Raw genomic sequence first — 13,540 nt, 5'->3', positions numbered from 1 at the left:
AGTTTGCAATTACATTATCACACAATAATGTGCCAATAAATCAAACCTATTCATTCATTAAAATAAAATTAACAATATTTTATTGACCTACTTTCTATGTAGCTCATGCTTCAATTCACATAAATATTCCAAATTTCAAAAATTGTCAGAAACTTTGCCTGAACTACTCTGAATTAGAAGAATTTTGTTATATTTATATTTCTTCTCTATACAATAAATTAGTGTCAAATACTACTAATCATAGAGAGTTAGGATAAAACAAGTAATCTCAAACTGCTAAGAAAATTTCAATAACAATGCCATAGAAGGAAAACAAGAACTATTGTGTAGTCTCTGCTATGTGTCAGATGCTATCCTAGGTATTTTATGGACATTATCTCATTTATTCTTGCAATAGTCCTTAAGGTAAGTAGTTACACAGCTTTACAGATGGGGTATGTAAAGTTCAGAAAGCCTAATTACCTTGCCCAACATGATAAAGTTAGGATTCTAACTAATTTTGAAATCTTTCCATCAGGCCTCAGAGGTTTGATGAAATAGAAGTCCTTAAAAATGTTCTTTTTTTCAAAGTGATATTTAGTATGGATTCATACAGGAATACAGCCACCAGGAAAAAATATTACTAACAAACTTAGAGCTAAACTCTTCTTCCATGTTCAGGAGTAATCTTACATAAAAAAAAATTCCTATAAAGTATCCCTTCATAATATTTTCCTTTTAAAGGAATTGCTAAATATGGAAAGAATGAGAACTTAAGAGTATTTATATCAACCAAACTTCTAAAAATTCAACACAGAATTTGGTTTAACTTAAGAAAAAAAAAACAAACCTTAATCACTTACTCTGCAAAACTGAGAACCTTTTATTTTGAAAACTAAGCAAAGTTGAATCGACAATAATCTTTTCTAGTTCTCATTTCATTTATTTGGAAGCTTGTACCAGGAAGTACCTGACACGAAAGACATGGTTTTAGTTTGAGGAAAGATAATTTCATTCATAATAATATGAGGCTTCACTCATAAATATATGAGGCTGTAATCTTTCAGTTTCAACTTTTAAGGAACTAGTAAATATGGACTGAATTTGTTTGTAATATTGTAACTGGTGACTGAAGACAAAAGACTGTTACAGGTGTTCCCCCTGGAGGGGTTGCTGGTGAGGATAGCCCCCGTGAAAACACTAAAAACTATATCGCATTTTGAGGGGGGAGCTACCATTAAGTAATATAAGGGACTGCAGAAGGGAGCAATGATTCTTTCAGTCTTTGGGATTCAGCATTTTTTGGATCTTGCTGAAACCCCCTTGCTGCCCTTTATCAATTTGATACATAGAATTCATCAGAAATGAAACAGTTCTCTACGTAGTGAAAGAAGCACTTTTAAAACTTTCAGTGGTTGGGCCCTTCCTGGTGATGCGAGGGGTTATAACACAGCAGTATGAATCAGTTTGCAGCCACTGCAGCATAATTTCCTTCCCCAGCCAGGAAGTTGACTCAGAGATGTGACAGACCTCTCCTGACCTGCCCAGGGGTCCCCTCAGCAGTTTGCTTCAGTCAATCCACTTGTTCTGTTCCCCACTTTATCTCTGGTGAATCCTCTCACCCCCTCACCTCTGGCCTGTACAAAGTTCTTGTGTTCATAAATAAATCTTTTAAATACAATCTTTTAAATAAAAAATAAACAAAGTTTTCAGTGGTTATCCAAAAAAGAGTAAAAACAGAAGCTATACTTTGACATTGAAGTTCACTTGTTCTATAGTAGACTTATGAAATCATGTACTCAGTCAAAATAACAAAAAGGGAACTGGTCCCCAGAGCTAAGAACAGATGACATGGACCCTGCTTCACCTTGCTGAGTGGAACAGTAACATAACCAAACCATGTATGTCCATCAACAACAGTACTAAAATGATTACATTTTTCAGTTCCTTAATATGGGTCAAACACACTCACCTTCTTCTTCAATTCTCCCAAAGAAACAGCCCATTGAGGTAAATAATAGCATCTTTGTTTTCCAAGAGCAATCTGAAGCTTACAAAGTACCTTGCTGAAATGTTGGACTTCTCTAGCTATTTAAAAGTGCTTTTATTTCTACCACATACTACCTTAATCTGGATCATATTTTAGGTTCTTATATTTAAGTTTCCTTCATTGGCAAGAACTTAGTTATCACTCCTCCAGTTTTTACTATATTCAAATATTTCTCATAGTTAACTAGGATGGCACTTACTACATAACAAGATTATATAAGTGTGTGTGTGTGTGTGTGTGTGTGCGCGCACGCACATGTGATTTGCTGGGAAATTATTTTCAGAAATGTTGCAAAGTTGAAAAATACACTCTAAAAGTTACTTTAGAATTAAAGTTACATTTGAATTAAAATGTTGACATTATTTTAGATAAACAATTTTTTAACTGTTGCCACAATACTGGCACCATCTTGTAGCTGCTACCTTTGCCCAAAGCTACGCTACTGCTATGCTGGTAGAAGAATTGAGAAAGCCACCACATCCTCTCAACAAACCCAATGTCCTGACTTTCATTGACCCAAGACTCCTATATACATACATACATACATACATACATATATGTATGTATGTATGTATAATTAATATCTTCTGACCTATGTCACCTGTGTAAGTATCTTTGGATTACTCATGCCTATTGCTATGTAACTACTAAATGAGATTAATAACTGTTAGTAACAACCATACTCTCAGTTACAGAGACTTTATTATGAACAATTTTTTTTTAAAAAACCATGGGGTTATTTTATGCAGACCTAAGTTAGGGGAAAATTTGTGATTAATTTATCCACAATTAGATAAAATTGAAAAGGGTACAGATTCAGCCCACATGCTGTAGTATAAGGACTCCTGGGTGGAATCTTAGTCACTACACTTTCAATCTTGCATTCCTCAATTTGTAAAATGGGGATAACTTCACCTATCAAAGGGTTACATAAAGACATATTATCTAAGAATTTGATAATATAATGTATGTAAAATGTAAAACTGTGACAGAACACAGCAGGTACTCTATAAATTATTATAACTCCTACCTGTCTAGCAGATTATACAGAATATACGAGTACATTTTTATAAATCTTTTATATATACATGAAAATAAACAACACAGATAACATATTAGAGAAAAATATATAGCAGTGGCCCTCCCTGGTGGCGCAGCGGGTTAAAGCACAGCACTAAGAAGTTTAAGCCACTTCCGCATGAGTTCGATTCTTGCCTGCCGCAGAGGGGCTGCACATGGCGAGCCAGACCTCTACTGACCCACCCGCTGCTCCTCACAGGAGCACACCTCCTCAATCTGCCTGTTCTGTTCCCCGCTTTATCTCTGGTGAACCCCTCTCTCACCCTCTGCATCTCTGGCCTGTACCCCAGTTCTGTATGAATAAATAAATAAATCTTAAATATATATATATATATATATACATATATATATCAGCAATGAAATAAAAATTGATTATAATAGAATCATATAAAATATAGGGAACTAAGAATTGCTCAAAAAATATTATGAAATTTCTTTGAAAGACATTTTTCAATGTTATTTCCTTCCTGTAACAAAAAAATACCCCTTTAAGTAAAACCAACAGCTTTGTTAAACTGTGTGTTTCAACTTGAAACCTATAAAATACAGTCAAAATTGGGTTACTAGTGGTTGCCAATAAACTGATTCAATCTCTTAATCTATACATTACAACTTAATTAAACAAATACAAGTTTCCTACAATAGTTCAAGATAGATTGTAGGCATGATAATAGTGCTATAATAACAAATAAAAATACAGCATTGCAATGTACCTGAGAAGTTACGTAAACAAACAATTACAGTAGAGTGTGTACCAGCAGGATGTGCTAGCAGACTTCTGGAAACGCAAATGACCCCACCCTGTCATTGAGAAACAAAGATTTCCTGGGGGAAGTCATCTCTCAATGAATGCAAAAGTATGATCAAGAGTTAGGAAAAGAGATCAGAAAGGAATCAAAAAAACCCCTTCTGAATGGGAGAAGATATTTTCACATCACACATGTGACAAAGGACTAATAGCCAGGATTTACAAAGAACTCATACAACTCAACTAAAAGAAAATAACCCAATCAAAACAAAAATGGACAGAAGAACTAAACAGATACTCTTGAAAGCAGACATACAGCTAGCTGGCCAACAGACATGAAAAATTAGGAAAATGCAAATCAAAATCACAAGGTACTTCCAGATACTTGTGAGCATCACCCATAGCAACAAACAACAAAAGCAGAACCAACAAGCATTGGCAAGGATGTGGACAAAAGATACCCTCATATACTGCTGATGGGAACACAGTCTGATATATGATATAGTCCCTGTGGAAAATAGTATGGAGAGTTGTCAAAATATTAAAAATAAAAATAATATTAAAATAGATATATAAGTAGATCTAGCAACTCTACTCATACTATCTATCTGAAGAATACAAAAACAATAATCTGAGGGGACATATACAGTCTAGTGATTACTGCAAAACTATTTTACTATAACCAAGTTATGAACACAAACTCAGTGACCAAAGACAGAGAATGGATTAGAAAGGCATGATCCATATATACATTGTAATATTATGCAGCTGTTTAAAAGAAAAAAAAAGCCAAAATCTTGCCACTTGTGACATGAACAAGGATTGAAACTGGAGGGGGTTATGCTAAGTGCAGTTAAGTCAGAAGTAGAGAGACCAGATTGTTTCATTCATATGTGGAATATATATATATAAAAGGCTCAGACAAAAAAAAGTGAATCTTTCCTCTGACTGTAAGAAGAAGGGTAGCCTGAGGTGACATCTGAGAATAACTAAAGGAGGTGAAAATATGAAGTCAAGGAAGACAAGGAAGAATTTCTGAAATAGCAGTGACAATGCTATGTTTCTTCTACATATTTTAAAATTACTCCAGTTTTAGAATATTTTTTCAGAGTGCAAGGACAGAAGATACCTAAGTATCTTAGCATAACATATTCCTTCAAGCACATATCAATGGCAATTGGTTCTCAGTTAATGATAAAGTTAAACTCATTCCACATGAAAAATAAAAAAAGTATTGTGACATATAATTAAATAAATAAAATTCAGAAGTTTGTAAGAGTCATGGTCCCTTTTATTATTTAAAGCTATGTAATACTTTCAGAACAGCTTAGTGTCATATGTTAGCATTACTATTGTGTAAGAAATTCTATACTCCAAGAAATATCGTTGACATTTCAATCCACAGAAATCCATATTAATTTCCTACTGATGTTATATATTTCTAATAAAAGGTTGTTATTTTATAATCCATTTAAAAGGATGAAAAAAACTAAGTAATACTATGAAAGACATTTTCTAGAAATAATAAAGTAAGTTACCACCAATTCTACATACTGAAAATTTAACTAGCAGCTACTCAAAAAGTTATTAAAATTATAGAAACTTGAGATATTTTAAGATTAAGTGCTACTTCTTAATATTCTATGGGGGTTTTATAAGTTAGTTTTATGCATACTAAAAAATTGAAAAAGAAGGATTTGAACATAGTTTCAGTATTTGTGAATTGTTTGAAGAATCTAAAGATTCTACTTCTTTACCCAATGGACTGTATCAAGGACTATGGGTGTCTTGGTGAAGGTGTGGTAACCGATATCTGAAGAGGTGTGAACCTGCACCTCTTAATCATATACAGCAAACCAGTAACTCCTCAATTTTTTCAAAAGAATGTGAAACAAACAAATACAAATTCTTTGTTTATCTTCAGGAAAAAAGATTCCACTTCTGAGTACCTATATAAATTAATGTTTTATCTAATATAGAGGCTTTTTGAATAAAATTATTTCTTTTTGAGATAGCTCTAAATGTATGTATAAAATTTAAATAAATATTGCAGGTAGGACGATTGCTAGGTCTAAGAAAGAAAAAAAAACTATAAAATATACTGGACACCACACCTAAAAGTTGTAATGTTAATGTTTTCAGTATTGCACTGAAAATCACCCCTTTTTAACTGTTTTCATGCTTTCATAAAATACTAGAAAGATATTTGGAGATAATAGCATAACTTTTAATAACTTTCATTCAAAAATGTCAAATGCCTTAGTAATTGTAAAAACTTTGATAACAAACTTTAGAAGTTGATACATAAGAGAGTTTAAGTATATATGTAAGGAATATATTTCACCTCATCATTAAACTGATTTTTCACTACTACTCATGAATAATTCCAAAGTTAGAAAGGTCTGTATATTAAACTTAAATGTGTATCCCTTTATCTCTCTTTCTCCTGTCCTTACAGCAATAAAAATCTGTCTTATCTCTCACATGAGAGATCTAACGTTTGAAGAGAGCTAAGATGTCACACTTGAATCATATATTTCTCAGTACTTTAAATTCTACTATTTAACACTTCCATATTTGGCAACAGCCTGTTGGCCACTCCAGATGCTCAAACGATTATTCCCTAAAACCAATTTCCAGAAACGAATATAACACTCAGTATGAAGATGCAATTCAGAGTAGGTGAATCAGTTGTATTCATTAATACAGTCAGAAAACAATACACCATAAGAAAGAATAGATAACTGCTTCAGCATTTGAGAAGGGTGAGACAGGCAGAGAAATAGAGGTTTTCTCTCCTAAATCACCACCAAGTTTTCATGCATATATTCAAAATAAAGAAATACTAATGTCTTAGCTTCATGTTAAATAAAAAAATAGTAATTTCATTTATGACAAGAAGTGAGAAAAAATGGAAGAAACAATGAAGTTTCGGTTGTGTTACTTGGTAACAAGATAGTGGAATTAGGTATGTGAAGATGCTCACACACAAACATACACAGGCATATTTTGAAAGGGAGTGTTCATTAAAGGCAGAATTTATTCAACCCAAAAGGGAAATAATCAGTTTGATTACCGGCAAAAAGGATAATATTGAAAAAATAACATTAAGGACAATAAAAATATTCTATTTTCTAACGAGACTCTCAATTCAAGTCGGCCACACCACTTATCTTGCTAAACCCTCAGTATCAGATGCTTAAAATTTTCCACATACGCTGATATCCCACCACTTCTTACTCAAAACACTCTGTCAAGTGTCTTCCCACACTGCCTTTTAAGAGAACTAATACTATCAGCTTCATCTGAGTTAGATATTTATTTCATATTTGCCAGAAGATTCTGGCCAATGTTTTTGAAAGCACATTTAACTATACCATATGCCTCCTTAAATCATCTCTATCAAACAAGCTGTAGGATAAGACTCTGGTTCATTCTGTTCTGTTTTTCTTTCTTCACAATGTGTTTATGTATATTTACCCAATTTGTTCTGTTCTTCTTGCCAAATTACAGGTTTGAGATTTCAACTAGTGCAGAGCAGCTGTGCTATTGTTGCTGTCTCGCTAAACAAGGGTCAGAGAATAAGCCCACACTGCAAGTACCATGACACCTGCACACTGAACACGGGGTGATGGCCCCAAAATGTGAAGGATTCAAAGAACTTTACAGAGTTCTTTCTATTCAAACTTTAGGAAGTCATTTTGTTACAAAGGAACTACTGGCAGAAATAAACTCCCAAACAACCTACTGATTTTTTTTCTTGGTAAGACACTTGATTGAATCACATGGCATTTTATAATTAAATTATGTCCAGTAAAAGCAATAGAAAACAAGCTCATTACCACTACTTTTGTATTCCTTCTTTTTCAATATTATGAATTTATTTATCTTAGTCTAGAATTCTACATCAAATAAGCGAATTTATAAACAGATATCTCTGCCAAAAAGAGTACTTCAAAAACCCATTTCAACAATGCTAAACAATTGTATCCCTGGGTATGATTTGCCAAGGTAACTTTAACTTCTTTTATATAATGACAGTCATTTCCGAATGCAAATCTATGTTCCAGCTACCCTGCTACCTTCTTAATCTCTATCTCCACATAAAACAACTTCATTTTAACCTTCTTCACGTGCCTTAAGTATTTTAGAGGATAATCCTCAAACAAAACGTCATTCTGGAAGCAATATAAAGATGAGAAAGGAACCGATCGAGCAGGATAATGAGTTGAGGCACATGTCCACAGCTCCAGCTCTGAGACTACGCATCTGGCTTTGAAGCTGTCTGTCTAGGGTTACTTCACCAGTGTGTTGTTAATTATTTAAGTGAGAGAACAGGGGGAACCATCACATCTGTCACCCTCACACAGGAAAAAAACTGTGGTTCATTGTTGGCCAGATGTGTTTATTTGAAACATAGACTAACTAGCTATTTAATGGGTTTCAATCTTTAGCCAAAAGCTAATTAGGCAAACATATTAAGCATCAGTCACCTTACAAGGCTAAACTGTTTCAGTTGTGTTGATTTTAATCTAGTCTCATAAGAGAACTCATCACCTACAAAAGTATCTGAAGAAAATTGAAAGCAAAGGAAAGCTCCAAATTACTTGCAGCATACATAGAACAAATAATGATGTCCCCAAATACCCAATACATTAGCCAATAAAATATGCACAAATTTTGCCTCAGTAGTATCATGTACTTATATAAAATATAAAGGAAGGCAAAATGAATCATTTTTGACAGATATCTTCCCAAAGCATCCCAGTTTGCTTATATATATTTTTTCTTTTCTTTTCTTTTTTTTTGCTAAGTTAACATCGATTTACAATACTCTGTGAATCAAAGACATGGGGGTCACAATTCCTCAGAAATTTGTCATTACAGGTGAAATGTTAACATCAAAAACCAAACAAATGATGATGTCTTATCACTCATAATTATTATGCTCTATATGATTTTTAAAAATCACATCTCCTGAGCAGTTAGCCCATCTATAAATCATTTAAGTATATCAGTAGTCTCTGTGGTAGTATCTTCAAAGTGAGACTACTGTACCCAAAAGCAAAATTTAGAGAAATAAATTCAGTGTCTGGGGTAGAAAAAGCATAATACACATTATAGCTTCCTTGAAATGGAAAATAAGCTGTGTTTCTTAACTGGTCACTAGTATTAAAAAATAAAGGTCCAATGGAGGACACTGGGGCTTTGGTCTGGGGTGTAGTGAAATGACATTTCACAGGTGTAAACCCATGATCCAAAGTTATTGTGATGTAAATCAACATTACCTCAGCAAACCTATGTCTTTATCAAAAAAAAAAAAAAAAAAGGAAAGAGGAAGGCATTTGTATGCTCCCTTAATTGACGTGTACCTCATAATATGATGCTGATCATTTGTTTCCTACCTATACCCCAGAAATCAAAATCACTCTTTTAGTTCTCTAGTATATTTACTATGTGCCAGATATTGTGTTAGGTTGGAGAACTATAGCAAGAAAGAAAACAAAAGAAATTCAATGTAGAAGAGAGAGGCAAAATAACAATCAGGAAATGATTGGGGGGGGCATGAAAAGGGAACAGAGAGTGCCAATCTCAACAGAGGGGAAGAATTTTATGAGTAAATCTAGTGTCCATAAGAGACTTACAAGACCTAATGATGAGACAATGAGCCATGAAGGGAAGAGCATTTCAAGAAGGAACAGCAAATATGAAAGTGTTGAAAGGAAGTAAGTTGCTGTGGTTTAGGAAAAGCAAAGAGGATGGTATGATCATTACAGAAAGAGCACAAGTAAGATGAAATTTGAGACAAATTTAGTTAGGAATCAAATTCTGTAAAACATAGCAAAGATTAGAGATGTTTACTCTGAGTAGAATGGAGACCTCATTATAAGGGGTTTTAAGTGGAGGGCTGACATAAACTGATCTGCATTCTCATGATCCCTTCTGCCAAGGACAGAAACAGACAGACCAGTTGAGAAGTTCAAAAACCAAACGAGAGATGACAATAGCTTGGTCTAGTATGATAGGTATCAATGGAGAGAGAGAAGACAGATTGGATTCTGAATGTGTTTTGAAATTAGAGTTGAGAAGATTTGTTAGAGAAACCAGTACAGAGAGCATATGAGTGGGGTGGGTGGAGGGGTAGAGGACACAATAGGAAAATCAGTAGGGAGTTACAGATTTGAAAATTAGGTTGAAACTTTTAGTTAACGGACTTCTCAAGGTTAATAAAAGATACAATTATTCAGGAAGCTATTGAGTCACACTGTACACTTGGGGTTAAAATGGCTCCATGCAAAATGTGCCTGTTCTCAATCTCCACTACCAGTCTTACTTAGCCACAAGCATGTTTCTACTAACACTGTCTTATTACATGACACACAGAGTGAATATTGGACAAAGAGAAAAGATTCTAAGAGTCTTGCTCTTTAAGCAAAGCTCACTACACAGCTCAGTTCAGACAGTTTGAAATCAAAAGTTGATACCCCTCCAGTTTACTGTGATGACTACAAGTGATGTCCAGTAAGTATCCTGAACATTTAAGCATGCACAAAAGTTAAACTGCTCACCTCAACCTCAAGCTATTAAACTGATTCCCTTGGGTGTCCTGAAGAAAATAAAATCTTCACTCTGAACACTAATCCAGCTTTTGGACTGGGACCCTGTATATTTTTTTGATATAAGTATAAAATGAAATTATAGAACCATATCCTATTTATTATCCTAAATATATTGCACCCACCACTGTTGAGCAAGAGAACATTTGAGATGTTAGTATCATTTCTTTCACAATAGAGAGGATTGAAGAAATTGCAAATGAAAATACTAAATGAGTGACGAAATTATTTATATATAGACAATTCAAATAAAAGCCCTTCTAAATTAAATATCCTTCCTTCTAACCAGCTATCAAAATGGTTAGTGCCACATCATAACAAGAGTACAGGCCTTAACAGGTAAACAGGCAAATTAAAGCACAAATATGTCCCAATGGACCAGTTTCTTTTGTTCTTTAATTTTAATATGTAAATTCTATAGCAATTGCTCAGTCTAAATCTCTTTGGAAAGCATATGCATGTGTGTGTGTCTGTGTGCACACTAAGTTCTATAAGAAGTCAAAACAATGACTTCGGCTCTGATTAAAGTTTCTAACAATATAGCTCACAGCCATCCAGATAAATATAATCTTTTAATCAATACTTAAGAAATGAAATAAAGCAGACTTCACTATTTTCAACTTACTAAAAGTATAAAGTAAAAACCAGAGTGATTTACATTCAACTTACTTAGTCATGTTCAACCTATTGACTAAGTACAATGAAACAACTGTGCACCTGCAGTTTTGATTTGTAGCTAAAATGTTTGAGAAATATTTTAATGAAGTACTTACTCTCCTACTTTATTAAGGGCAGGCGCAGGGCAAAGCATATAATTTAGCTCCACACTGACTGGCTGTACACCTGGAAAGTAAAATACCATTGAGTTAATAAAGGATTTTATGTAACACACACAATTTTATTAATGAAGTGAAAAGGATATGACAGAGTTCAAGTTTGGACCATTACATAGACTAGCATGAAAAAACAAAAAGATACTCATCTGAAAAAAGAAGGAATGAAAAATAGAAATATATTTTTACTGTGTAAAATAGAAGCACAAACGATACATATCATTGTATATACTGTCCTTACACATCATGATTACTTTGACATAGACTAAGTTGACATGACTTTTGTAGATACTATCACATTATTTTCCCTCAATTGTGAAAACATTTAGATTCTTAAGGATAAATTACATACACACACACAGAGCATTAGTTTAAAGCACTGTCTGATTTAGAGGTATAGAATCACAACCTTAAGCTGTGATTCAATTTTAAGCTAAACTTTAAACTAAAATGTATAAATAATAAAGTTTTAATAAGATTAGATTTTTAAGTAAAACTTGAAAAGAAATAGGAGTATATCATAAGGGTAAAAATTTAAAAAAAAAACATTTTTTAAAGATTTATTTATTTATTCATACAGAACTGTAGTACAAGCCAGAAGTGCAGGGGCGTTGAGAGGATTCACCAGAGACAAGAGTGGGGAGCAGAACAGGCAGATCGACAAAGTACACTGCTGAGGGGTGCAGTGGGTGAGAGAGGGGAGGTCTGCCATGCCATGTGGGTCACCTCCGGGGTGGGGGAATCAAACTCACACTGAAGCAACTGTGGCCAGCTTGCAGTGCTGTGTCCTAACCCATTGTGACACCAGGGAGGGTCGATAAAAAGACATTTTATCTCAAAAAATATATAGCAGAGTTGGTTACATTTGGAAAAGCATTTGATACTGATATGTGGTGCAAATATAAAGCAATATCGAGACTGGGGAACCTACTTGTTGTGTATGTTTCATTAACAGTATAAGTACAGAGGACACTGCCACTCCGACTGCCCAAGACAAATCCTCTTCCATTCAAAACAATCTGAAATTCCTCTAGAAGCAAAAGTAAAAATAGACATTTTACTCACTAATTTACAAATAATAATAAGAAGAAGACATAAACTTAAAAGTAACATAAAAGTTTCTTCATACTATTAAACCAACTAATAATGAAGACATGGCACCATTTTCAAGTCTACTTGCCTTCTTATCCTACTAGACAAAGCCAATGAAACTATCAATCACAGTCACACAGGAATGTATTGTTTTATTTTTCATATTATTTTTTGTTTTGAGATAGCTTTGGTTACAACACTGTGCATGATTCAGCAACATAGGACCACAGCTCTTCAGATGGATGTGAGCACACCATATCACTGTGTGTTAGTGCCACAGTCAGGCCAGTCTATTGAGCCACTCCACACCCCACTCCCCTCCTCCCCTCCCATCTGACAGCCTCAATCCTGCAGTCAGGGTTTTGAGTAATCTTTTTTTCTAATAGTGACCAAGATACTAGAATTGAAGCATAACAGTTATTCCCAGAGAAATACCATAAAAGCTTTCCCAAATTTTATCCTCAGGAAAATATAGGCAGTAAAGAAACCTCTTTGTTTTCCTCTACTTTTAGGAATTGAGATGTGGAAATGTGAAGAAAATTAATTTTGCATGTTCTTTTGTTCTAGAACAGTCAGATGTTATATTTTCTTTAATCTATGGTACTGCATGCAGTGTTCTTTAATAGTTCTTCAAATCAGTAATCCCAGTTTCATTCTCTGTTGCAGACAAACTATTAGCTATCACTGGTCACATATTTTGTGACCACTAATAATCTGTAATCAGTCACTAAAGGAAGTTGATTAAACTTATTGTATTTTCCCCTATACTAGGAGCAGTCGTGATGATAGAAAAGATGTTAGCAAATCAACTATTTTGATTTAAAACTAAATATCTGTTGCTAAACTGCAAAATGGTATATTAACTAACAGTGATTAAACCCTAATCCTCTCAAATATCCCCTAACATAATCTAACACACAATAGTGATCAACTATGGAATAAATTACTGCCATGTGACTGCAATTGACACTGTTATGAAAGGAATTTTACTTGTAGTGAAAATAAAGTGCAGGTAAAATTCTAAATCTAATGCAGTGTGAAAAGAATGGGCTTTAGAGTTAAACAGAAAATGTTCTCAAAGGAAAAACTGCTAATAGCAAGTACTGAACATTTCTCTGCTTCAATTTCCCAATCTGCAAGA

General features: G+C 33.9%; 1 protein-coding gene across 2 annotated transcripts in view; it reads right to left on the bottom strand.

The window, feature by feature from the left end:
- Nucleotides 1–13,540, bottom strand: part of ANTXR2 (anthrax toxin receptor 2) — a 128,496-nt gene that overhangs the window by 77,581 nt on the left and 37,375 nt on the right. For both annotated transcript variants that reach the window (XM_004681187.2, XM_012724235.1), the window contains exons 9-10: nt 12,239–12,337; nt 11,248–11,317 (exon numbers count right to left, since the gene is read on the bottom strand). In XM_004681187.2, the coding sequence (XP_004681244.1) occupies nt 11,248–11,317; nt 12,239–12,337 (169 nt within the window). The remainder of the gene's footprint in view (nt 1–11,247; nt 11,318–12,238; nt 12,338–13,540) is intronic.

Source organism: Condylura cristata, unplaced genomic scaffold, assembly GCF_000260355.1.
Source record: "Condylura cristata isolate star-nosed mole 26May11 unplaced genomic scaffold, ConCri1.0 scaffold00012, whole genome shotgun sequence".
Classification (NCBI taxonomy): Eukaryota; Metazoa; Chordata; class Mammalia; order Eulipotyphla; family Talpidae; genus Condylura; species Condylura cristata.
Note: the sequence above shows the minus strand (reverse complement) of the source record. Positions and strands in the feature narration are given on the sequence as shown.